This window comes from Theropithecus gelada, chromosome 3, assembly GCF_003255815.1.
Source record: "Theropithecus gelada isolate Dixy chromosome 3, Tgel_1.0, whole genome shotgun sequence".
Taxonomy (NCBI): Eukaryota; Metazoa; Chordata; class Mammalia; order Primates; family Cercopithecidae; genus Theropithecus; species Theropithecus gelada.
The window spans coordinates 26,075,022-26,101,446 of NC_037670.1; the positions used below are offsets into that span (position 1 = coordinate 26,075,022).

The window sequence follows — 26,425 nt, forward strand, 5'->3', positions numbered from 1 at the left end:
CCCTATTCTCGTCCATGACCTCTCCATGGAACACGTTTTGTGGAATGTTCAGAGGTCTGGTCATTCTGGGCTGATCTCTACCAGAACTGGTCCAGACCTCTTGAGGAGGTCAGGTCTCCAGCCTGTTTGTCTGGAGTATTAAGGTAAAGCCTCAGTTAAGGTTCTTATATGTAGATTCTTAAATGTAGTCCACATTAATGTAAACTCATTGTCTTACTACCCATGTGCTGCAAGTAACTCACACAGAGCTGTAGGTGCAAAGATATTTGATTGAGAACAGGAGTTCTGAAAGCTGTTTCAGGAAGAAATCAAAAAGGTTTCTTTTGGAATTTTCCTACAGGATCACTGGCAGAAATTTCTTTTTAGTCTTCCTTAGAAGGAGTACTTCAGTGGAAAAAGGATGGGCTCATCAAAAAGAAGGAAAATTTTCAAATTCATTTTAATGAAGTAAATAATATTGATATTAAATCTGTTAAAGACAGTATAAAAATTATAGGTCAGTATCACTAATGAGCATCAATGCAGAAATTCTAAATAAATATTAACTAACAGAGTCTAACATTAAGGCAGTAATACACCATGACCAAATGTGATTTTTTTTTCTAACAATGCAAGGTTGGTTTAATATTAAAAAACATTAATACATCTATTAATCATTAATATATTAATAGATCAAAGAAGAAAAATTATGATTATCTCCATAGATACTGAGAAAACACTTTCTAAAATTCACCACCCTGTCCTGATTTTTAAAAATTCCAAAAGTAGGACTTAATGGATAATTTACTGACTTGTAAGTGTCTGTGAGTCCTAGATAGCATCTTATATAGCAGGGAAACACTAAGAACAGAAACATGGCAAGGATGCCCACTGTCTCCACTTCTTTTTGGCATTGTACTAAAGGTATTAGCCAATCCAAACAGACAAGAGAAGTCAGTTAAAGGTATCATTGAAAAAGAAGTAAAACTATCTGTTTGCAGATGAAATGAGGAACCTTAGAGAATCAGTGACTCTCTAACTCAAAAAATAAGAGAATTCAGTAATAGAACAGGGTATAAAATTATTATACAGAAATCCATAGTTTGTATAAACAGGCCAGTTAAAGGAAATTATGGGATATATTCATAATAGCAACAAATAAGAGAAAATACATAAGATAGCACTTAAGAAATATGCACAATCCAAATGAGATCACTTTAAAACAATCTGAAAGACACAAAAGTATGTTTGAACAAATGTAAGTCATCCTTTGCTCGTAGATAGGACAACTCAAAATCACAAAGGTGGTCAGTTCTCCCCAAGTTAATTTATACATTTAATGCGCTTAGACTAAAAATACCATCAAGGCTTTTTTTTTTCTTTTAGGCAGAGTTTCGCTCCTGTTGCCCAGGCAGCCTCCCGAGTAGCTGGGATTATAGGCACACACCACCACGCCCAGCTAATTTTATATTTTTAGTAGAGACGGGGTTTCTCCATGGTGGCCAGGCTGGTCTCAAACTCCCGACCTCAGGTGATCCGCCTGCCTCGGCCTCCCAAAGTGCTGGGATTACAGGAGTGAGCCACCACATCAAGGCCTTTTTCAATGGAGCTAGATAAGTAGATGCTAAAGATCATCTAGAAAAGCAAATATGCGAGAATAGCCAGGAAAACAATGAAAAAGGAAAGCCACTGGGGGTAATAGCCTGGCTAGATTTTAAAACATGCTATAAAGACTATGAAACTGTGCGACATTGGCACATGAATAAATGGAGGGACCAGCAGAAAGGAACAGAAAGTCCAGAAATAACCCCAACTACAATTGGAGATTTAGAATATAATAAAGGTAGGGTTTCCAATCCCTAGGGCAAATGGTAGACTTTTTTTTTTTTTTTTTTTTGGGACAGAGTCTTACTCTGTTGCCCAGGCTGGAGTGCAGTGGTGTGATCTCATCCCACTACAACGTCTGCCTCCCGGGTTCCAGCGATTCTCATGCCTCATTCTCTCAAGCAGCTGGGATTACAGACCCACATCACCATGTCTGGCTAATTTTTGTATTTTGGGTAGAAACAGTGTTTCGCCATGTTGACCAGGCTGGTCTCAAGCTCCTGACCTCAAGCGATCCACCTGCCTCGGCCTCGCAAAGTGCTGGGATTACAGGCGTGAGCCACTACACCGTGACTAAAGGGTAGACTTTTTAACAAATGGTCCTGGAACAATCTGACAGACTTTTGGACAAAAAGATAAAATCAGACCCATACCTTTCATCAGACACAAGAATGAACTCCAAATGGATCAGGAATCTGAGTTTTAAAAATGAAATCTTGCCGGGCGCAGTGGTTGACCCCTGTAATCCCAGCACTTTGGGAGGCTGAGGCGGGTGGATTATGAGGTCAGGAGATCGAGGCCATACTGGCTAACACAGTGAAACCCCATCTCTACTAAAACTACAAAAAATTAGCCGGACATGGTCGCGGGCACCTGTAGTCCCAGCTCGGGACTGAGGGAGGAGAGGCAGGAGAATGGCGTGAACCCGGGAGGTGGAGCTTGCAGTGAGCTGAGATTGCGCCACTGCACTGCAGCCTGAGCAACAGAGCAAGACTCCGTCTCAACAAAAATAAATAAATAAATAAATAAATACATAAATAAATAAAAATGTACTCCTTTAAGTACTGGAAGTAAGTGGATGAATTCTTGTAAAACCCGGGCATAGGGAAAGGTTCTCTAAACACGACACAAAAAACAAGAGGCAATAAAAAAAATTGATATATTTGGCTCCATAAAAAGGTAAAAATAAATAACTTTTGGGTCAGGTGTGGTGGCTCACACCTATAATTCTAGCACTTTGTGAGGCTGAGGCAGGCGGATCACTTGAGCCTAAGGAGTTCAAGGCCAGTCTGAGCAACGTGGTAAAAACCTCTCTCTACAAAAAAAAAAAAAAAAAAGCCAGATGTAGTGGTGCATGTCTGTGGTCCCAGCAACTCAGGTGGCCAAGGTGGGAGGATCGCTTGAGTCCAGGAGGTTGAGGCTGCAGTAAGCCGTGATCACACCACTGTACTCCAGTCCAGGCAACAGAGGGAGACCCTGTCTCAAAAAAAAAAAAAAAACCCACAAAAACCAACTTTTGGATGGCAAAAAAACATGATAAGCAAAAGAAAAGTGACAAACTGGGTGGTAATATTTGCAACAGATATCACTAGTATTCTCTAATACAGTGGTCGCCAACCTTTTTGGCAATGGGAGCCAGTTTCATGGAAGACAATTTTTCCGTGGATGAGGTGCAGTGGGATGGTTTTGGGATGATTCCAGTGCATTACATTTCTTGTACCCTTTATTTCTATTATTTTTATTATTATTACATTATAATATATAATGACATAATTATACAATGCACAATAATGTAGAATCAGTGGGATTCCCGAGCTTGTTTTCCTGTAACTAGATGATTCCATCTGGGGGTAATGGAGACAGAGACACCCAAAGTATGTTGCTTAAGTCTGGTCTACTATGTAGTCACCCTTTGGTTGCTGTCACTGCAGAAAACCCTGCTTCACAAAGATAGGATGTTAGAAGTAGAAGCAGGCTTTGCAGTGCTTTTGTGGCAATCTCGGGATACTCCACCTTGACTTTAATCCAGAACATATGGAGATGTGTAGTTGTCTCAGACATACTTTTAAGGCCACTGGATGCAGCTGTACAATTGAAGTGGATCAACTCATTTGCCACTGTGAAGCCTGCAGCTTAATTGTCTCTTGCCACTCACTGACAGGGAGGGTTTTGATACGAGTCTGCAAGCAGTTGATTTATTATGGTCTCTGCAGTCAAACGTCTCTGCTAATGTTAATCTGTATTTGCAGCCACTCCCCAGCGCTAGCAACACCATCTCAGCTCCACCTCAGATCATCAGGCCTTAGATTCTCATAAGGAGCACGCAACCTAGATCCTTTGCACGCACAGTTCACAATAGGGTTCACGCTCCTATGAGAATCTAATGCTGCCGCTGATCTGACAGGAAGCGGAGCTCAGGTGGTAACGTGAGCTGTAGGGAGTGACTGTAAATACAGATGAAGCTTTGCTAGCTTGCTTGCCCACCTGCCTGCCCTCTTCTCACCTCCTGCTGTGCAGCCTCTGGAGGGTGGGAGGGGTGGGGCAGAGCTGAGGACCCTGCCCTAATATATAAGAAACTCTTAACTTTTGAGTTAACTCAAAAGACATTAACTGGTAATTGACTGTGTGTAGACACATGCACAGACACACACCACTGTCCATTGGTGAGGCTATAGGGAAACCGGTATCTCTGCGTGGCTGTGTGCAGTAGTGGGGGTTCTGGCAGAATCTGATAAAGCTACTAGTGTGTTTACCTTCTGGCTCAGCATCCTATTTCCAGCAGTTTACCCTGAAGATATACCTCCAGCAATATAAAAATCTATGCAAATAAGAGTGTTCATTATACTGTCCTTTTAGGAACTACCTAAATGCCTATACGTAAGAGAGTGGCTGAAGAGGCTGTGCTACATCCACAGAATGGAGTCTGCTCAGCTTTAAGAAAAAATGAGGAGCCAGGCGCAGTGGCTCATGCCTGTAATCCCAGCACTTTGGGAGGCTGAGGCAGGTGGATCACAAGGTCAGGAGATCAAGACCATCCTGGCTAACACCGTGAAACCCTGTCTCTACTAAAAATACAAAAAAATAAGCCGGGTGTGGTGGTGGGCGCCTATAGTCCCAGCTATTCCAGCGGCTTGAGGCAGGAGAATGGCGTTAACCCGGGAGGCAGAGCTTGCACCGAGCCAAGATTGCGCCACTGCACTCCAGCCTGGGCAACGGAGTGAGACTCCGTCTCAACAAAAAAAAAAAAAAAAAAAAAAAGAGAGAGAGAAAGAAAAAATGAGGAAAAGCTCTGTGAACTTACAGAGTGCTCCCCGGGTATATTAAGTGCGGGCGTGGTTAGGGGAGTGGGGGAGGCAAAAGAGTATCTACAACATGGTAACTTTCTGTAAGAAAGACAAGGAAATAAGAAAATAGGCATGTATCCGTTCATTTATACAAAAAGGAGCACAAGAAGAATAAACCAGAAATGAATGAGATTTTGATTGCACTTTACAGAAAGGAGATGGAGTGGCAGACCTAGCTAGAAGGGACGGGTAGGGGAGCGTGACACTTCTCAGAGTATACTTGTCTGTGTGCAGTTCTGACTCTGAACCAGGTTAAACAATGGAAAAAGAAAGAAGGATTGGTGGGGTTTGGGTATAGGGGTAAAATGTAACCTAGAAGTACAGTTAAACCTAACCTGATTTCAGACAAATAACCACACTAACGTGAAGGGGGAAAAAAAAGAACAAATCCAAGGAAATGTTCAATACAATATTTGAATCTATACCCTCAGGCTAAGGGCAAAAAGAACTGTAAACAAATGTTGAACTCTAGTTAGTAAGTGTGATGTCACAGTGATACGGGTCAGCACTGCCGAGACCACTTCCCCTGTGTCTTACGGTGTTGAGCAAATGAATAAATAGTGTAGATAATGCGAGCCAGATTTCTCACTATTGGAGAAGGAATTTATGAATATAGAAAAAGCGGAGGGGCTAGAATGAACCTTGTGGTGTTGGATTGGATTGGAGTTTATGATGAACTCATGGTTTTCAAACTGGATGGATGGATGGATGGATGGATGGATAGATTACATAGAGAAAGAAGATGAGAATCTAGAGGAAGGAAGGAAGAAAGAAAGGAAGGAGGGAAGGAAGGAGGGAGGGACGGACGGACGGACAGACAGAAGGAAATACAGTTGACCCTTGACTTCTCAGGGGTATGAACTGCAAGGATCTACTATACATGGAATTTTTTCAACCAAAGCAGATTATTCATGGGATATGAAACCCATGTATATGGAGGGCCAATTTTTTGTGTGCTCAGGTTCCACAGAGCTCATTGTGGGACTTGGGAGGCAGTCTGGAACACATCCTCCATGAATACCAAGGGACAATTATAATGCATATATACACCCTAGACACACATACACACATTTTCTGTCTCTTTCGTAGCCCCAGTTTTGTTTTAAATATCATTTTTCACCAAAAGGAACCAGAGCTCCTTGGAGAAATAGCTGATTCCAGGGCAGGGGCTGAGAAAGTTCAAGATGAGCCTAGAACCTCTTGTGCCTGAAAAGTAGAGACCTCTAATGCTGAAAGATGACTGGGACACACCAGTAGGACCCAGGAGCCAGACTGAAGGAGCATTCACTTGCCAGATGTGTGGCAATTTGAGTATCAAAATAAATAATGATAGGAAGGCATACAATCTGTTGAATAAAATAAGAATCCATAGGTCTACTCTGATATAAATTAATTAAAATATAGATAATAAGTGGAGGGGGCCGGACGTGGTGGCTCACGCCTGTAATCCCAGCACTTTGGGAGGCCGAGGCGGGTGGATCACGAGGTCAGGAGATCGAGACCATCCTGACTAACACGGTGAAACCCCGTCTCTACTAAAAACACAAAAAATTAACCGGGCGTGGTGGCGGGCGTCTGTAGTCCCAGCTACTGGGGAGGCTGAGGCAGGAGAATGGCGTGGACCCGGGAGGTAGAGCTTGCAGTGAGCCGAGATCGCGCCACTGCACTCCAGTCTGGGAGACACAGCGAGACTCTGTCTCAAAAAAATAAATAAATAAATAATAATAATAATAATAATAAGTGGAGGGGAGAAGAAAAATAATAATAATAATAATAATAAGTGGAGGGGAGAAGAAAAAGTTACTCCTTACAGTAGAACCCAACAGGTGAATATGGAAGAAATGATGGCTCAGAAAAATCTATTTGGCAGCCATCAAGTAAATAATTGATTCAAGGCCAGGCACGGTAACTCACACCTGTAATCTCAGCACTTTGGGAGACCAAGGCAGGTGGATCGCCTGAGGTCAAGAGTTCGAGACAAGCCTGACCAACAGAGAGAAACCCTGTCTCTACTAAAATAAAAAATTCACCGGGTGTGGTGGCACACATCTGTAATCCCAGCTACTCAGGAGGCTGTAGCAGGAGAATCGCCCAAACCCAGGAGGCAGAGGTTGCAGTGGGTGGAGACTGCACCACTGCATTCCAGCCTGGGTGACAGAGTGAGACTGTGTCTCAAAAAATAATAATAATAATGATTGATTCAAGCAAGAATCATTCATGGATACTAAAACTAGTAGATTAAATTTCATGAGAAACAGATTTATCTCCTCATAAGTGCGTATTAATTACAAAGGATTTTAGTGGGAAAACCCAGCACAAACCACATAACCCTGTGGGTCAAAGTTCACATCCCCGATGTTAGGAGACAGCACTGCCTGCCTCCCGATCAGGCCCTGAGGTCACAACATCGTTTCCGTGTATTCCTGCTAGAAATGCACGCCTGAGTCTTAGAACGGGGGTATCAGATTATCTAAATCGAGGAACATAGGACAAAATAACTGCCCCTGCTCTTCCAAAAATGTCTGGATCATGAAAAATAAAAAGAAGGCTAAGAAACTGAACCACATAAAAGGAGACTAAGGAGCTGTGACAGCTGAAAGCATCAGATGATCCTGGATTTGATTTTAGACCAGAAAAAAAAGCAGTATTACTAGGACAATGGATACAATTTGAATACACTCTATAGATGAGATCTGGGGTTGGCAAAGTTTGACCCTTCGGCCAGATCTGGCCTGCTGCCAGTTTTCATGCCACATGAAAGCTAAGCATGTTTTTTACATTTTAAAGGGTCAGAAAAAATTTTAAAGAATAAAATTTATATGACACTTTGGGAAAGGCAAAACTATAGAGATAGTAGAAGTACCAGTGGTTGCCAAAGGGTTCGGGGAGAGGAAGGGATGAGGGATGAATAAGCGAAGCACAGGGGGATTTTTAGGGCAGGGAAACTGTTCTGTGTGAGGCTGACACGGTGGCCACAAGATGCGGTGCGTTTATCAAAACAGAATGCACAGCACAAAGCACGAACCCTAACGGAAGCAGTGAGCTGTAGTTAAAGATCCCATACCAAGACTGCTTCAGAAATTGTAACAAATGGCCACACCACAGCAAGATGTGAATGATAAGGAAACTGTTAGGGAAGGGGACATATGGGAACTCTTTCTGCACAGTTTTTCTGTAAACCTAGTTACTCTAAAAAAAAACAAAAACAAAAAAACCTATTAGTTAAAAGGAATATATTGTGATACACGAACATTATGTAAAATTCAAATTTTTATGTCCATAAATGTTGAAACACAGGCATGGCTGCCTTTGCTCTCGGACGGCAGGTTTGAGCAATTGAGCACACAAAGCATACGACCTGCAGAGCCTACAGTATTTACACTCTCACCTTTTATAGAAAATTCTGCTGACCTCTGGATTAGATAATAGTGTTATATCAGCTGGGTGTGGTGGCTCACTCCTGTAATCCCAGCACTTTGGGGGGCTGAGGTGGACAGATCACGAGGTCAGGAGTTCGAGACCAGCCTGACCAACATGGTGAAACCCCGTCTCTACTGAAAATACAAAAATTAGCTGGGCATGGTGATGCACGCCTGTAATCCCAGCTACTCAGGAGACTGAGGCAGGAGAATCACTTGAACCCAGGAGGCAGAGGTTGCAGTGAGCCAAGATTGCGCCACTGCACTGTAGCCTGGGTGACAGAGCGAGACTCCGTCACCAAAAAAAAAAAAAAAAAAAAAAAAGAAAAAGAAAAAGAAAAGAGTAAAATAGTGTGGTATCAATGCTCTTGATTTCCAAGATTGTACCATAATTAGGTAAGATAAACCCTGGGTTTTAGGAAGCTACACAGGAGTATATAGGGATACAGAGACATTAGGGCTGCAACTCACTCTCAAATGGTTCAGAAAATAATGATGGATAGACAGATGGACAAAACGTGGTAAAAAGTGAACCTTTAGGAAATCTGAGTGCTGTGTGAAGGGCATGTAGGAATGCTTTGTACTCTTCTTGTAACTTTTCTTTAAGTCTGCTATTATTTCAAAGTAAAAGGTTAAAAAGAAAAAAAGTATTATAGACCTTACAGCCAACCAAAACTTGATTTGAATTTCTGGTTAGATTGCTATGTGGCTTCATAGAAGTGGTTTTGCCTTTCTGAGACTGTGTGCTGTTGTCTGTGAGGAAGGACTTCTTCTCAGCTTTGGAAGGCTTGGATGAGATCACGCACCTATAATGCCACTCATAGCACACAAAATTGGCATGAATTCCAGGTGACCAGTTGAAACATCTACCTGGTGCTTGCAGAAACACTGTTTGCAGATGTCTGCTTGCTGTGTAGTCCACGTGAGTCGGTGTCCATCTTCTGAAATAGCAGCACTTCCCAGTAGCAGACCCTCTTTGGGGGCAGGTGACTTATGGTCAAGGTTTGTGGACACTCTCCCCCAGGAGCCGCTCCACACCCAGTTGTAGAAGACACATATATTTATGAGTTCTGACCAGCCTGGAAGGGAGGTTGAGAGGATCATGTGGAGGATCTGGAGACTCCTGGCGGAGGAGTGGGGACAGATAGTCTGAGTACTGGTGTGGGGTGGGGCAGTGAAGGCTCACCATTAGAGGCAGGGATCTACCATCAGGGCTGTCACTGAGGTATAGCCACAGAGGTGGCTGCGGGTACCATGAATATTTCTCTCTAGGCAAGCTTCTTTGCTCATCTGTAAATTCTGTAACAGCACCAGTTTAAGATAGAAGGCAGTGGATGCTCAGACGTCCAGTATTTATGGTGAGGTGTCAGGGTAAGAAACAGTGGCTTGTATTTACTTTGATTGGATAATACAGAGCAACATCAGTAAATGCTTGATTTACCAGAAAGGAGCCTCGTTCTGAAAGCTGAATCCACTGGGCTCTTTCTTGGGAGCCATGAAGTGATTTATTTAGCAGCAGTATGGACGCTGTTATGCTGGACATGGGGAAGATTAGCCAAAAACCTAAGAAGGGCAGGTATGCCAGGAGCTGTGGAAATGACGCGGGTGTCTCTAACAGAGGACCTGACCCACAGGCGTCACTGCTTCTGGGGAGCTCCAGCGGGAGGATCGTGATGGCTCAGCTCGTGGTGAACAGTCCCGATTCCCGTGTTGCCTCCGACTGAAACACTCATCCTGTTCTACACCAAGAGCGGAAAGGGGATATGATCTAAAGCCTACCAATGGGGTGCATTGAGGAAAGATCAGGCCATAGTGTCAAATCCAGAATAGAATGGAAGAATGTATCAATAAAACTGTTCTGTTACCTGCCTGAGCACACCTCTGACCAACAGTGTTTCTAAGCAGTCGCCTAAGCAAAGTCAGCCAAAGAACCTGTGCAACCAACTATGTGTAGCTTTGCTGAGTCGGTTCAAAGACCCTAGAATTGGAAGTGAAGATTCTGCATCCCCCGTTGCTAGTGTCACTTACATGGTTTTTAGCCTAGATAGAGATCACCTTAGTGTGTATAGGTAGAAGTGATGACGGGTGGGTACAGAGAGGAGAGGCATCACCTATGGAATTTTTGAGGAGTCCTAAAACACACACATTCGTTCCCACCATTCCATTCCTTCCCTCCCTCTTCCCGACTTCCCTCCGTATCTCCAAGAGGAGGAGGTAAGGGGAGGCTCTGCTTGTCTTCTGGCGGCAAGAAGTTCTAGGATTGACATGACAGGGACCACGTTGCGGATTCCGTCATATTTCATTTTTACTGACACTTCACAACATGTTCAACGTGTTCCATTTTATAGGTGACTGGAGAGACTGAGAGAGATGGATTCCCTTACTCCATGTTTATATCAACACTGGGATTCCAGTCCAGATCTGTCCCATTCCCTGTCCGAGTCTCCACTCTGCTGTGATGTTTCTAAAGTTCCCTGGGAACCTTTCTGTAGCTGCCAGGAATAATATCCCCGGGGTCCCTGGCTAGGACCCTGCAGTGTCCTGGGGCAGGAACCTCAGCTTTGTGCTGTGGACCCTGCCGCCAGTTCAGAAGTCGCCTGTCAGAAGTCGGGCCTCTTCTGCCCCTGACTGTGTCCCCGTGCGTTGCACAACCGTCTCATGGGCCTCGCTCCATTTTACGGTGGAGGCATTTTTAGCAGAAACCACTGTTCATTTTCTTTCAAAAAACAATATTGTGCATTCCCTCCAAGAAAGTAGCTTAAAAAAATATATATTGTTAAAGTGTGACTTTAACAAAAATGAAGTATCTTGATATTTTAGCTTGTTAACTTTTTGGAAAGTGCTACTCAGATGTAATGTACCTGTTTTCACAATGTAATACGTTTTAGACGTGGTTCTGAAATGAAGTTCGGCGCTGCCTCCTTTGAACTACGCAGAGGGCAGCAGGGTTATGAACAGTGGGAATTCATCTTCCAGTCAGCTTTTTAAAAATGAAAAATAACTCATGAACCTTCAACGTGTGACTGCCTGGGGCCCCCTTCTCCCTTTTCCTCCCCACCCCCCGTTGGCTTTCTTTTTCATGCATGAGAGTGTTTCTCAGTGTCAGAGCTGAGAAAACTGCAGGGGAAAGAAGATAGCAAAGAGAAGCACAGACTGGTGCCAGGCCAGGACCGTGAGCTGAGGAAGCCCCCCAGGTCCGAGGGAGACTTCAAGGTCGCCTCACACCCACCCATGCCAGACTGCTGCAGGGCATGATGCCACAGACTTAGGGGTGGCTGGGGTGTGTTTTCCAGAGAAAGACTTTACCACATCTTTTAGAAAGGGAGGCCAGTCTGAGGTACAGCCCGGCGTCCAGAGGCCAGCTGCCCCCAGCGGCAGAGTGCCAGCCCTCCGTGGCCTTGGCGTGTGCAGCAGAGAATGAGCACGGGACAGGTATGGCAGCCTGGGAAAGCTGCCTGCACGTGGCCAGCCTTTCTTTGCCAGTCTGTGCTGGAAAGGAGGTTGTTCCACCAACTAGTGAACTGGCGGCTGCAAGCTTAATCCACTTACAGGTTGGGCTTAAATCAATCTTTTTTAAATAGCATTTATAAAATGAATGCACTACAATTACAAAAATATTGGAAAATTCAGTAAAGTATAAGAGAGAAATAAAAATCACTTGAAATCTTACCACCCAGAGATTATATCGAACAACATAAAGGAGACATTTAAATCATCATATAATTCTACTTACACACTTCCACCTTCTTTTTATTTATTTATTTTTTGAGACGGAGTCTTGCTCTGTCACCTGGCTAGAAGGCAGTGGTGGGATCTTGGCTCACTGCAACCTTCGCCTCCCAGGTTCAAGCCATTCTCCTGCCTCAGCCTCCTGAGTAGCTGGGACTACAGGTGTGTGCCAACACGCCCAGCTAATTTCTGTATTTTTAGTAAAGACAGGGTTTCACCATGTTGGCCAGGATGGTCTCGATCTCTTGACCTCATGATCTGCCTGCCTCAGCCTCCCAAAATGTTAGGATTACAGGTGTGAGCTACCACGCCCGGCCTCTTCCACCTTCTTGAGATAACCACTGTTAATAGGTGTCCTGTATTTTTCTTCTTCTTCTTCTTCTTTTTTCTTTTTTGAAACAGCATCTTGCTCTATTGCCCAGGCTGGAGTGCAGTGGCATGATCTTTGCTTACTGCAGCCTTGAACTCCCTCCCTCAACTGATCCTCCCACCTCAGCCTGCCAAGTAGCTGGAACTGCAGGCATGTGCCACCATGCCTGGCTAAATTTTTGTATTTTTTGATAGACATGGAGTTTTGCCACGTTGCCCAGGCTGGTCTTGAACTCCTCGGCTCAAGTGGTCCACCCACCTCAGCCTCCCAAAGTGCTGGGATTATAAGCGTGAGCCACTGAGCCTGGCTCCTGTATTTTTCTATAAATACATATCTTATATAAAGAGAATCATTCTATGATACTGTTTTTAAGCCTTCTTTTTAACAATATAATAAGAATATCAATAATTATGTATCTACAATATCACTGTAAGATCTTCAAAATAAAAAATTTTTATGAGAAAAATACTTTATAAAATATATCTGTGTTTTCTAAAAAGAGAGCAATCATAAAATAATACACACTTTTAATGAGAAGCAGGACTTACCTAGATAACTTATGTGCTACTTAACACTTTTCTATATTTTTCAAATATGTCCACTCCCCAAGATAACTGCCACTAATATTTTGGTATATTTCCTAATAATTTTTGTTTTGTTTTTTGAGATGGAGTCTCCCTGTGTTGCCCAGGCTGGAGTGCAGTGGTGCAATCTCAGCTCACTGCAGCCTCCGTCCCCTGGATTCAAGTGATTCTCCTGCCTCAGTCTCCCACATAGCTGGGATTACAGGCACCCGCCACCATACCCTGATAATTTTTTGTATTTTTAGTAGAGATGGGGTCTCACCATGTTGGCCAGCTGGTCTCGAACTCCTGACCTCAAGTGATCCGCCCGCCTTGGCCTCCCAAAGTGCTAGGATTACAGATGTGAGCCACCACGCCCAGCTAATTTTTTTGTATTTTTAGTAGAGATGGGATTTCACCATGTTAGCCAGGATGGTCTCTATCTGATACTAACAAGTGAGCAGAAATCCTTAAAACCAGTCTGTTCAGACCCAGTGATAGCCTTAAAAATGGTTTACTTCCTGACCCAGTGACTGTACTTCTATAGAATTGAATCCTGAGGAGGACTCAGACAGGGTCACAAAATAATTCAGGGGCTCAACTGTTCACCACGGCATTATTGATGCAGTGTGAAAAATCAGAAATAATCCAAACAGCCCATTGTTGAAGAATAAAAAAACCCACAGTGGTTCCACATGAACGCCCATCATATAGCCATCAGTAATGTGGGCAGATGACCACCAGACACTTTTAGGTGATTTAATCAGGATGCAAAATCCTATACAGCATGAGTCCAATCATGTTTTGAAGTATGCTTTTAAAAATTATGGCCAGGCGTGGTGGCTCAATTACAATATTATATTTAAATGTAAAAATATGCTTTTTTTCCAAAAAAAAATCAAAATAAATTTTAAATCAAAAGGTTACCCAGTCTGGGCAACATGGCAAAACCCTATCTCTACCAAAAAATACAAAAGTTAGCCAGGTGTGGTGGTATGAACCCATAGTGGTCCCAGCTATTCGGGAAGTTGAGGTGGGAGGATCCCTGGAGCCCTGGAGGTCCAGGCTACAGTGAGTTACTGCACTCTAGCTGAGACGACAGAATAAGACCCTGTCTCAAAAGAAAAAAAAAAAAAAAAAAAAGATAGGTTACCAATCATATTAAAGATTTAAAATAAAAGAAAAAAATCTTAATATAGCCATCATTAACATTTTGACTAATCTCTTTCCCACCCTTTTTTGAATTTTACATACTTGGAATAAAAGTATATGTAGTTTTTGACCAGGCACAGTGGCTTACACCTGTAATCCCAGCACTTTTGGGAGGCTGAGGCAGGAGGATCGCTTGAGGCCAGGAGTTCAAGACCAGCCTGGCCAACATGATGAAACCTCATCTCTACTAAAAATACAAAAATTAGTCGGGCATGGTGGTGCAGGCCTGTAATCCCAGCTACTCAGGAGGCTGAGGCAGGAGAATCACTTAAACCTGGGAGATGGAGGTTGCAGTGAGCCGAGATTCATGCCACTACACTCCAGCCTGGGCGACAGAGTGAGACTGAATCTCAAAAAAAAAAAAAAAAAGTCTCTATAGTTTTGTATGCTGCTTTTTAATTTGACATACCAGTGCAAGCCTTTCTTCCACGTTGCTATATAGTCTTCAGAACTATAATAATTTGATTACAAATTATTCCATTGACTTAATTTATCAGAATTTATTTAACCATTTGCCTAATAACAGTGAGGTTATTTCCATATTTTTACCTTTATAACACTGTAGTGAATGTGGACTATTTTCTTAGGTTCAGATCCCCGAAGTGGATGGACTTGGTCTGAATTTACATTATTTACATTTTTGTTCATTCGGATTTTTCACTAATTCATGCTGGTCTGTCTTTAGGTTATTCTCAATCATTAAAGCTTAATCTTAAAGGACCATGTGACAATCAGGACAGTTCCACTGGCAGAGCCTCCGTGGCTACTGGGCTGTCCTTAGTAACCGAAGGGGTCAGGAGACTGTCTCGTTTGCAGAGTGACCCTTAGGGGGCTCCGGATGTTTCAGACTCAACACAAGAGTACAAAACAGAGCGCTTTTCTTGAGTGCCGCTCTAGTTCCACAGTGAATGCACTCGGCTGCCACTCACAGAAAGCTTTTATTCCACAACCTTTGCCAGCAAGGAAGGAAAATATACAGAAGCAGGGAGGTAATCATTATGTAACCCCCCTCCTTTTTGTTTTTCCTTTTTCGTTTTGTAAGGACATCATCCACTAAGGATGGAAATGCATTTATGGTTTCTCCTTTCTGCTAAAGCAAACTCAAGCAGCTTCATTTTCAGAAATGCAGAATTGACAGGGTTTATAAATGCTGCTTTGTTGACTGTGAGCCGTGCGGTTTGGCCCCAGAGTTATCTCAGATAGCACAAATAAATCTGGCGGCCTCCAGTTGTCTCAAACTGAGCATTAGCTCCTTCCCCCGTTGTCTCCCTCCTTGCAGAATTTCCTCTTGGCCTTCAGCACAGACTCCCTCTTCTCATTAATATGCCCTGTTAACTGCTGCCAAACCTCTAGCAGTTTAGTGCATATGTTCCCTTAATCATTTCTCTTTGTTCTAGAAGTCTGTGTTTGGTTTCTGAACCAACCATTTTCCTGCCCCTCCCATCACTATCCCTGGCTATAGCCTATGACTGTCTACCATCTACATGTTTATTTACAGAACATCCTAGATTGCCTTTGCAGTCTGCTCGCAACATGCTAAATCGTCCCCTCGACCCCTGTCTCATCACCTCGAGAGCCCTGGGCCTTAGGAAGCCAGGTGGAGGGTTGCTGGACCCTCTAGAAAGCAGAGGTTCCTGAAAGACAATGTTAACTCCCTGCACAAAGACTCCTTCTTAGATTTTCTGCTGGTACAACACAAGAAAAGGACGCTTTCTTCTTGGACCCAGTGGCGTACAGCACACTCGATCTCAATGAGTTATTCATCGTGTCCAAGAGAAATACTTCTGAGCTGTATTTCATGTGAGATGGAGTGGGCCTGGCACATGGGCGGCGAGGCCGGCCTGCTCGCCGAGAGCGTCCTGTGCCTGTTCCAGCAGCCATGTGGGAAGACAGCTGTGTCACCAGCTGAGCCCCTGCCCTGTGTGTCCTGAGGTCTTTTAAACACTTGGAGGGTCTTCTGGGCTCCTCCTGTCCTAACTGAGGTCTGCACACGCCGTCAGGCGGAGCTCCGTGAGCCATCGGTGCACAGTGGACGCTGTTGTTTCTCTCTGCTTTTAAGTATTTTTCTTCTCTTGCCGAGTTCCAGCCATTTGTAAAGTTCCACCCAGTTTCTGTAGCTGGGAGGGGAGGATGATAAGCTTCTCAGAGCGTGGTCTTTCTTTAGAGCTCCTTTGTCCTCAGTAGGGCCACTGTGGAAGCCTAGAGACTTATTATTAGAAACTTTATGTTATGACGAAATGCCATCTCTTCTGCATCCCTGTCCTGTCCGCTCCTGTCCTTCCAAAAATCAATCAGTCAATCAATCAAAGAGGCCCTCTCATCTGCACTGACAAAGAGGCCAAACCTGATCTTTGTTCTGTTGATGGATCCTACCTCGAACTGCACCTGCGCAGCACCTGATCAGCAATTCCCAGGCATGCAGAGAGAAACTGTCCTACCACGGGGTTACAATAGGGAGAGCGCGGCTTGCAGGAAATTCTCAGAGTGGGGTTTTTTTAATGTGATTTTTTTTCTTTCCTATTTTTGGAAAAAAGTTAATATCCACTCATTTGGTGGAGATGTAATGCACTTTTCTACCTATCCCCCAAAGGAAAGTTTGTATTCTTTTCAATGAAACCATTTTAAAAGCAGGACTGAAGCCGAAAACGATGCAGGGTTCTCCTGCGTCCTCAGAAGGTGTGGATTTATTTACCATAGTTAAATCATAATTAGTTCTCAGGGGATAGTATGTCTTTTAAACGGCTTTATTGCCACCATATTGGTTTTCTGAATAATCAGAAACTGCTGTTAAGATTGTGTTCTAGTGTTCGAACAGAAACGCACCCTAAGTAGGAACAAATGTCAGGAATTGCTAGTTGTCACTTGAAGAAGGTACACACATTGGGGGTAGGGGGAGAAAGAACTTGGCAGGATATTCTGATGAAATAGAATCTAACCAAGTCTTAAATAAATGGAGTAACGCTCAGGCAGGTACACACGCCCCCTCCCATGCTGTTTTTTGATATTAAAAGGTGCTTTCTTCATCTCTTTTCATTCTCACAACTGAGGTTAGAAAGGAGGGTGATATCCCCCTGGCTCCCCATTCCTGAAGGCCAGTGGAAACCACAGTTGGCCCTTGTGTGGCCACACACCCTCAGATGCATGCAAACCCTGTCCCTCCTGTGTGAGCCGTTGGTGCCGCGTGCGTGTCCATGTCTGGCCTGACCAGTCTTTCCCCCTTTTCGCAGGTTGATGTTTCAGACACCGCAGGAAATGGGCTTAATAGCGATCGCAGCCCGGCAGACCCAGGGCAAAGGTCAGTCATCTTTTGTGATCATTGCTGTTGCTTTTGTTTCCTAAACTCTGCAACTCCTGTGGCCCAGGAGCCCATTGAATGTGTGTGCTGAATATCTGGGGGACTCAAGTTAGTAGTTTCTGTTTTCATAACCGCCTGGAATGGAGGAAGAGGAAGAGGGAAGCACTTAGTAGGTTCAGCCTTAGTAGAAAGTTCAGCCTTAGTAGAACCAAAGCATTCTCTCTAATCACCATGCTTATGAATCACTGGACATTTGCCTATGATGGCAAATGTGACCTACGTGAATTCCGGGCTTTGCAATTTGGGAATCCTCACTGTGCTCCAGAGACATTTATTTTCCTGAAGGTTCCCCATAAGGAGCCTTCTGTGGCTGTACCGAGCATCACGTGGGAGGCCTTTTGCATGCCAGTTCCCACCCCAGCCGGCCCTGGGCTTGCATGCACACGGTGGGCTCTGCATCAGTGCCCGTTCACACAGTGACCACAGAGAAGCAGAGTGCTGTCCAGGGCTCCACCACCTGCAGATCCCAGAGGCGAGTGCCCACATCCTCCCAGACCCATCTGGGGTCTGACCCTATACAGGGGCTGCTCCACGGGGCTTGGTCCCTCCCTGCCCCAGCCAGTGCCAGGCTCACCCAGATGTGCTTCTCACTCTCACAGGCTCTTACGACTTTTTCATAAGAACCAAAGAAATAAGAAATCTGCTGTTCTCCCTTCTTTCTCCTGAACATGTCTTTCAAACATAATTCAAATGGAAAAAAAATATTTTTGGCAAAAGCTATGGATCTCAATATGTGGATTTTTTTTTTTTTTTTAAGAAAAGACATTCAAGAAGAACTTTGATGAACTCTACCTCTCATTTGGATTCTTCTATTTTTCTAACTTCAATTTTAAGAAAAGTAGGCCAGGCACGGTGGCTCATGCTATAATCCTAGCATTTTGAGAGGCCAAGGCAGAAGATCACTTGAGTCCAGGAGTTCAAGACCAACTGGGACAACTTAGCAAGACCCATCTCTTAAAAAAAAATACAAAAATACAAAAAAATACAAAAATACAAAAAATACAAAAATTGGCTGGGCATGGTGGTACTCACCTGTAGTCCCAACTTGAGCCCAGTGAACTGTAATTGCGCCACTGCATTCCAGCCTAGGCAACAGAGCAAGACCCTGTCTCTTAAAAAAAAAAAAAAAAAGGAAGGAAGAAAGAAAGAAAAGTAACAACTCAGTTAATATCAGGAATCCCTTTATAAACAGCTTTGTTGAAATACAATTCCTCCATTTAAAATATACAGTTCTAGCCGGGCGTGGTGGCTCATGCCTGTAATCCCAACACTTTGGGAGGCCGAGGCAGGCAGATCACTTGAAGTCAGGAGTTCAAGACCAGCCTGGCCAACATGATGAAACCCTGTCTCTACTAAAAATACAAAACTTACCTGGGGATGGTGGCGGACACCTTAATCCCAGTTATTTGGGAGGCTGAGGCAGGAGAATCGCTTGAACCTGGGAGGCAGAGGTTGCAGTGAGCTGAGATCACACGCACTGCACTTCAACCTGGGCAACATAGTGAGACTTCATCTTACAAAATAATAATATAAATAAATAAATAAAGTATACAGCTCTGTGGCTCTTATTTAATAGCGTATTTGCTGGGCAGTGCAACCATCACCACAATAGGAATTGCTTCTAAACAGTGGCTTCCAGGACCTCTCCTGGATCAGTATATATCAGTTCAGTTTCCCAGTGTCTGTGTTTGCCTTCATGACCATATGGTGGGAATTAAACTGATAGTCATGTTCAGACGTTGTAAGACTCTGAGTCATCAAGGCACAAATAATATGCTCACAGAAGCAGAACATTATGCTGATTATTGGAAACTTTTTCAGCAACAGAGCTCAGATTTTAACAAGCTATTCTTTCATTGAGTTAAGCCCAGAATATAATAAGCATTGTAATACAATGAGAAGTGTAATAAGTCCAGGTTTATTTGAGTGTGTGGCCCTGGCATGACGTGTGTCTGTGTCTGTCCACATGGCAAGGTAGCCTGTTTCCCACTGCGCACTGTGTTCCAGGACGGGGAGGGAATGCGTGGCTGAGCCCCGTGGGATGTGCTCTTTCTACTCTGCTCATCTCCATCCCACTGAGATCCCAGCTGGGACAGAGGATCCCATTTGTCCAGCATCTGATGTCCGTGGCTGTCGTGGAAGCGGTGAGGTCCATTCCCAAGTATCAGGTAGGTACAGTTCAGTCCCCCTCTACGACCCTGTAATGCATGCAGAATCTGGCTTATTCTTGTTTGTAGCATGTGCTTGCATAATTGGTGGCTGTAGAACCTCAGCCTACCCTTTGCACAGCTGGCAACAAAGTGCCCTCAGAGTTTTAAGAGTGCCACCAGGTGCTAATGCTGCTTCAGACTTGCCCGAATGCATTCATTCCCCAGAACTCCCTTTCTACCCAGTTTTTCAGATTTCTCAAACAGCCTGATGAGGGCAACACTTTAGATTTTGGGTTTTATTGTTGTTTATTTATTTATTTTAACTGAGACAGGGTCTCACTCTGTCACCCAGGCTGGAGTGCAGTGGCACTATCTCGGCTCACTGCAACCTCCACCTCCCAGGCGTAAGCAGTCCTCACACCTCAACCTCCCGAGTAGCTGGGACCATAGGTGCACACCACCACGCCTGGCTATTTTTTTGTATTTTTAATAGAGATGGGGTTTCACCATGTGGCCCAGGCTGGTCTTGAACTCCTGAGCTCAAGCAATCTGCCTGCTTCAGCTTCCCAAAGTTCTGGGATTATAGGCATGAGCCACTGCACCTGGTCATGTTTATTTATTTATTTATTTATTTTTTGAGATGGAGTCTCTCTCTGTCACCAGGCTGGAGTGTAATGACGCCATCTCCACTCACTGCAATCTCTGCCTCCAGGGTTCAAGCATTTCTCCTGCCTCAGCCTCCTGAGTAGCTGGGACTACAGGCATGCACCATCACACACAGCTAATTTTTGTGGTGTTGGTAGAGATGGAGTTTCACTATGTTGGCCAGGATGGTCTCAATCTCTTGACCTTGTGATCCTCCCACCTCGGCCTCCCAAAGTGCTGGGATTACAGGCGTGAGCCACCGCGCCCGGCCCCGTGTTTGTTTTTTGATTGAAGCACTGGATGAGGTTTGATTGTTGGACTGGATGGAAGTTATTCATCTGCATTTTCTGTTGAAAAGGGTTATTTGGGGACCTAAAAACCTTTCTCATTTCCTGCCTCTGTTTACCAGACTCTGCTCTAGCAGCGCTATCCTTTATCCACTGTTGACCACATACAATGTGTAGGTCCACTTGGGGCCATCTTCCCCCAGCTATTAGGACCCGTGTGCCTGCTTCTTTATTACTGTTGGATGTTTTGTTGTCAGTTATTAAAAAGACAAGCAACAGGGAATGATTAGCTTACCCACCGAAGCATTTTCTTCCGTACTTGGGCTTCACTTCCCACGGCCCCCTCCCAAATGTTCCTGGAAGAATTTCATATGGGTATAAAGAGGAGATTCCTGCCTCCCTCCCCCAGCAGCTCCTATGTCAGGCTAACGAGAAACGATTGGATTGACTCCTGAAGTAAGGTGTTAAGAGCGTGACTCTCAAAGGAGACTTGGAGTCCCTGTCATCATTTCATTGAAGAAACAGTCCTTCTCACTGCCCCTTAAATCCCTCTGTGATGTATTCACCGTGTAGGAATTTTTGGTATTCCACAGATGTAGTTAATGCTGACGTCTCTGTTTCCTGTATCACATCACATTGCTGAAACGGACGTTTACTACCAGGCACCCAGCATCCTTGCATGTCTGATGGTTTGGGGCATCATACCATTACAGGGCTTCAGGTGCCCGGCCTTTAGCACCTGAGCTGTGCGTTCTGTCTAGCAGAAAGCAATGAAAATAGAAAGTCCTGGCCGGGCGCGGTGGCTCATGCCTGTAATCCCAGCACTTTGGGGAGGCTGAGGCAGGTGGATCACCTGAGGTAAGGAGTTCGAGACCAGCCTGGCCAACATGGTGAAACCCCGTCTCTACTAAAAACATAAAAATCAGCCAGGCATGGTGATGGGTCCCTGTAATCTCAGCTACTCGGGACGCTGAGGCACAAGAATCACTTGAACTCGGGAGGTGGAAGTTGCAGTAAGCCGAGATCGTGCCATTGCACTCCAGCCTGGGCAACAGAGCGAGATCCGAATCAAAAAAAAAGAAATAGTCCTGTCATGGGAGAAATTATCTTTAACTCTAGCAACAGGTTAGTCTTAGGAAAATAAGTAAAGCAAACAATAAGCTGAGAACGTTAAATTAGTCTGTTTGGTCTGTTTAGCTTTTTCATGGCTTTGACTTTGACCTTGGAGCCCACTAGTTCCCTTAGCAAGCATTCTTTGAGGGCCGGCTATGCACAGAGGCTGCGTGTGCCAAGCACTGGGAGCCAGGATGGAAGTGGGAAGTTTGCCTTCAGCAGTGAACGGGGTCGGGGGAATTTGTGTTCCCATTCTTCCTAAGAAGTTTGTACCAATGTTTTTTCCCTCTTCCACAGTCAGCTGCCCAGCGTCACCTGTGTGATGGGACATTTGATTTTGAATTGGGTTTCTTTTTTAACATAGCCAAGTTAGCTGACACAGAGCAGCTACTAGATAATGGAAACAGGCCCCTGTTGTTTGGATTTCACTTTTTTTATGGCCTTCAGTAGGACCCCAACTGGTCACTAACCAGATGTCACCATCAGCACACAAATCATGACCACCCTCTCCAGGCCCAAGGCTGCCTCACTGGGATGCGCCCATTCCTTCCGGAGCCCGCCTTGGGGTGCCCATTCTCACTCCTGCTCTTTCTTCTGTCCATGAAGTACCCCTGGGTCCCGTACCCTCCCTCTACCCACACACCCCTGCCCCTGCTCTCTTCTCTGCTTCTTTTTTTTTTTTTTTTGAGACAGAGTCTTGCTTTGTTGCCCAGGCTGGAGTGCAGTGGCATGATGTCCGCTCACTGCGAGCTCCGCCCCCCTGGGTTCATGCCATTCTCCTGCCTCAGCCTCCCGAGTAGCTGGGACTACAGGCGCCCGCCACCACGCCCGGCTAATTTTTTTATATTCTTAGTAGCGATGAGGTTTCACCATGTTTGCCAGGATGGTCTCAATCTCCTGACCTCATGATCCGCCCGCCTTGGCCTCCCAAAGTGCTGGGATTACAGGCCTGAGCCACCACGCCTGGCCTCTTCTCTGCTTCTTAAAATTCTGTTCATCCTTAAGGCCCAGCTCCAATGCTATTCTCAGACCCTCCAGCTACTTCCAGCTCTTTCCTCCAGCACCATCCAGCACTTGCTGTGTTGAAGCCTCTTTTATGGTTTCCACCGTGTGTGGCTTTGAAGAGGAATGATGTGTGCTCCTGTTCCGTCTCCCATGAAGTTAGTAGCTCTCCGAGAGCAGGATTTTTTTCATTTTGGTCTTTTTTTATGTGGGAGGATCACGGCAGCTGTTGGAATAAATGATTGAGAAAATGAAAAATAAGCACACAGCCCTCCTCTTCATCTGGAAATGCTGGTCCTGCTTACCTGCGTGAGAACCCAGAGTTTCATGAACTGCTTCATGAGCCGATGAGATCTGAAGCCATGAAGGCGAGCTGGAGCCCGAGTGCAGGGCCCGCCCAGGCACCAGCTGTCACGCACGCACGTGGTGGAGGAGCTTGACAGCTCTGGGAACTCTGCAGGTGTCCTCCCACCGCCTAGGCAGGGGCTCATTCCCCTGGCCATGGCACTGGCACAGGGGGATGTGGGAAGGCAAGAGAGGAGCAGGAAAGGGAACGGGGGGCAGTGACGAAGAGCAGAGCCTCCTAGTCACAGGTTTTCTAGAGGAGACTTTCTCAGCCTGATGCTATTGCTATGTGGGCCCTGGCATGTTTGTCGTGGGGATGTCCTGTGCCTTAAAGGATATGTGTCAGCATTGCGGCCTCTACTCTCTAGAGGCCAGTAGCACTCCCTCAGGCTGTGAAAACCAAGGAAGTCTCCTGCTGTCGCCAAATCCACCCCTCTCCCGCTGAGAATCCCCGTTCTAGAGAGAAAAGAAACGTGAAGCTGTTGATCAGTTCCAGGGCATTGCACACCCCCCATCCTTGGTTTACTTAGACTTTCTGTTCTCCTGTGCTCCTATTCCTGTATTTTTCCTCTCAGCCTAAACTGCTATTTTAGAGCACATGAGCTTCCACGATGCTCTAACTGGCCAAAGTCAAAAGAAGGCCTATTGGAAGGAGGAAGGGGATTTCATGGAAGCACCAGGCCACGTAGCATGGGATTCATCACCCAGGCCTGGTGGCAGAAGGGTTTGAATCCCAGCTCCGTGGCTTTCAAGTGGTATAACCTCAGGCAAGCCACATAACTGCTCTAAGCTTCCGGTTCTCCCCCTGTTCCCTAGGGATGCGCTGGCACCAATACATGGGCTGGGTGTAAGTAACACGTGGACTAGTGCTGAGAAGGCACTCAGTGCCATGCCTGGCCTGCGATGTGGGAAGACCAGCCCCATGGCCCTCGGAGGCCATCAGCTACTCTCTGCTCCCTTAGCTTTATTTTGCTGAATGTTCTCTTCCAGCCTCGCATCTCCAGACAGGCTTCCTTTACCCACACATGGCACAGCCTGGCTGCCAGCCCCAGGTCTAGAAGACCTGGTGGTTCTGACATCCACTCGGCTAGCCCAGTCTCTGTGTCCCAACTTCAGAGTCACAGTGGATAGGCAGAGGCCTGGGTGGCCTTGTTCAAGACGCTGTCCACTCTCGGTCCATTCTGTGAGCTGATGACGGGGAGAGCCTCCCCAGGCCACACCATTCAAGATGAAGAGGTAGTAGGCCACATGACAAGTCCGGTTTCATTACCCAGGGGAATTTCTCCTCTGCGTCTTCACAGCACTCTTTTTTTTTTTTTTTTTTTTTTTGAGACAGAGTCTCGCCCTGTCGGCCAGTCTGGAGTGCAGTGGTGCCATCTCAGCTCACTGCAACCTCTGCCTCCTGTGTTCACGTGATTCTCCTGCCTCAGCCTCTCAAGTAGCTGGGATTACAGACGCACACCACCACACCCAGCTAATTTTTTGTATTTTTAGTAGAGACGGGGTTTCACTATGTTGGCCAGACTGGTCTTGAACTCCTGATCTTGCGATCCACCCACCTCAGCCTCCCAAAGTGCTGGGATTACAGGCACGAGCCACCGTGCCCCACCACTGGCTCCTACTCAAGACATTTCTACCTGCCTTTTGTGACCTTGGTTAATTCTGGGCCGTCTTTCTCTCAAGCATGGGTTCCTGAATGGAGACGCACCCAGAGATTACTATTCTCTCCCCACCCTCTGGCCCTAGCGTGTTAGTTAGCTACTCCATGGTGGCGGTGGTGGTGGATACTGACATAATGAACTTCATTTACAAGGTAGGCATCTTCAGAAGGGGTTTTGGATGATGAGAAACAGTGCTGGGGGATGGGGAAGAATGCTGGGGTTTATGCCAGCTGTGTTCTTCAGGGCTTTTACCTCCTGGCCCCAAGAGGCACTTCAATATAGGATTGTCCCAAAGAAGTGATTAGCTGTCTGAAAAAGAGGAGAGGACAAGGCCCGTGTTACCTTGGTTTCTGCTTATCTTCCCTTAGCTCAGTGACTTGCCTGGGCCCCTCGTGTCCTGTGACTGCTTAATTAATGTGCAGATTTCCCTTTAGGATATCAACTTACGAGTGAAGTGGCCCAACGATATTTATTACAGCGACCTCATGAAGATCGGCGGAGTTCTGGTTAACTCAACGCTCATGGGAGAAACATTTCATATACTTATTGGTAAGTTTCAAAAACCTTTCCCCCAGCATTTTTAGATTAATAAAACAATAAAAATAAAAATGGTTAATGGCAGGAGCAGATGATCATATGAGATTATTTTGAGTCTTGTAGTTTTGGAGCAGGGTATAGATGCAGAGAGATTGGTCGAAAGCACTTCACAGAATTCAGCATTCTCTCTGTGTGACCACGGAAACCACCAAAGTGGTATCATATCAAGCAGGTATGTTCTTACATCCTTCCACACTCCTGCTACTCATTGAATTTGAAATGGCGAAAATAAACATATAACGTTCTATTCTCTAATAAGAAAAGGAAAAGTTAATTTCTTAAATAGTTCTCCTGGTGTCTTGCATTCTTATCCTGACCTTCCTGGACCATGAAAGAGTTGGCATCATTTTAACCTTCAGAAGAAGCTCCAGGCTGGTCAAGGCGGGGTAAAGAATCCCTGTTTCACCTCAGCACATCCACATCAGGCAAGAAGATGGATTCAGAGGCGACCTCAGAAGTCCTTAGGTTCCTGGCCGTCCAGCCATCAACTTCACTCTGTGGCAGTAGAACCTAATCTGTGTTCAGAAGCCAGCAATGGTCAAAAAACATGTAACCATGTGTTTCAGGTGCCAGCCAGGGAATACAAGTCCTGTGTTACCAGCTCTGCCACCAAGGGGCAATATTATTCTGGGCAAGCTACTTCATACCCTTAGAGCTCCATTTCCTATCTTCTTTTTTTTTTGAGACAGAGTCCAGCACTGTTGCCCGGGCTGGAATGCAGTGGTGCAATCTCACTGCAACCTCTGCTTCCCAGGTTCAAGCGATTCTCCTTTCCTTAGCCTCCCAAGTAGCTGGGAGTACAGGCGTCTGCCACCACACCCAGCTAATTTTTTTGTATTTTTAGTAGAGACAGGGTTTCACTATGTTGGCCAGGCTGGTCTCAAACTCCTGACCTCAAGATCCACCCGCCTCTGCCTCCCAAAGTGCTGGGATTATAGGCGTGAGCCGCCGCATCCAGCCTCCCTCATTTCCTATCTTTAAGTGAGTAATTGCAGTTAATGCAGAGATTCCTAGGTGGGGGCCACAGACAACAAGGAGGCTCATGGATG

The 26,425-nt window shown here is 45.3% G+C and overlaps 1 protein-coding gene across 1 annotated transcript in view; it reads left to right on the forward strand.

Annotated features, from left to right (window-relative positions):
• Nucleotides 1-26,425, forward strand: part of HLCS (holocarboxylase synthetase) — a 225,956-nt gene that overhangs the window by 191,830 nt on the left and 7,701 nt on the right. The window contains exons 7-9 of the mRNA XM_025380559.1: nucleotides 17,449-17,516; nucleotides 19,584-19,744; nucleotides 25,214-25,328. Coding sequence (XP_025236344.1) covers nucleotides 17,449-17,516; nucleotides 19,584-19,744; nucleotides 25,214-25,328 — 344 coding nt within the window. The remainder of the gene's footprint in view (nucleotides 1-17,448; nucleotides 17,517-19,583; nucleotides 19,745-25,213; nucleotides 25,329-26,425) is intronic.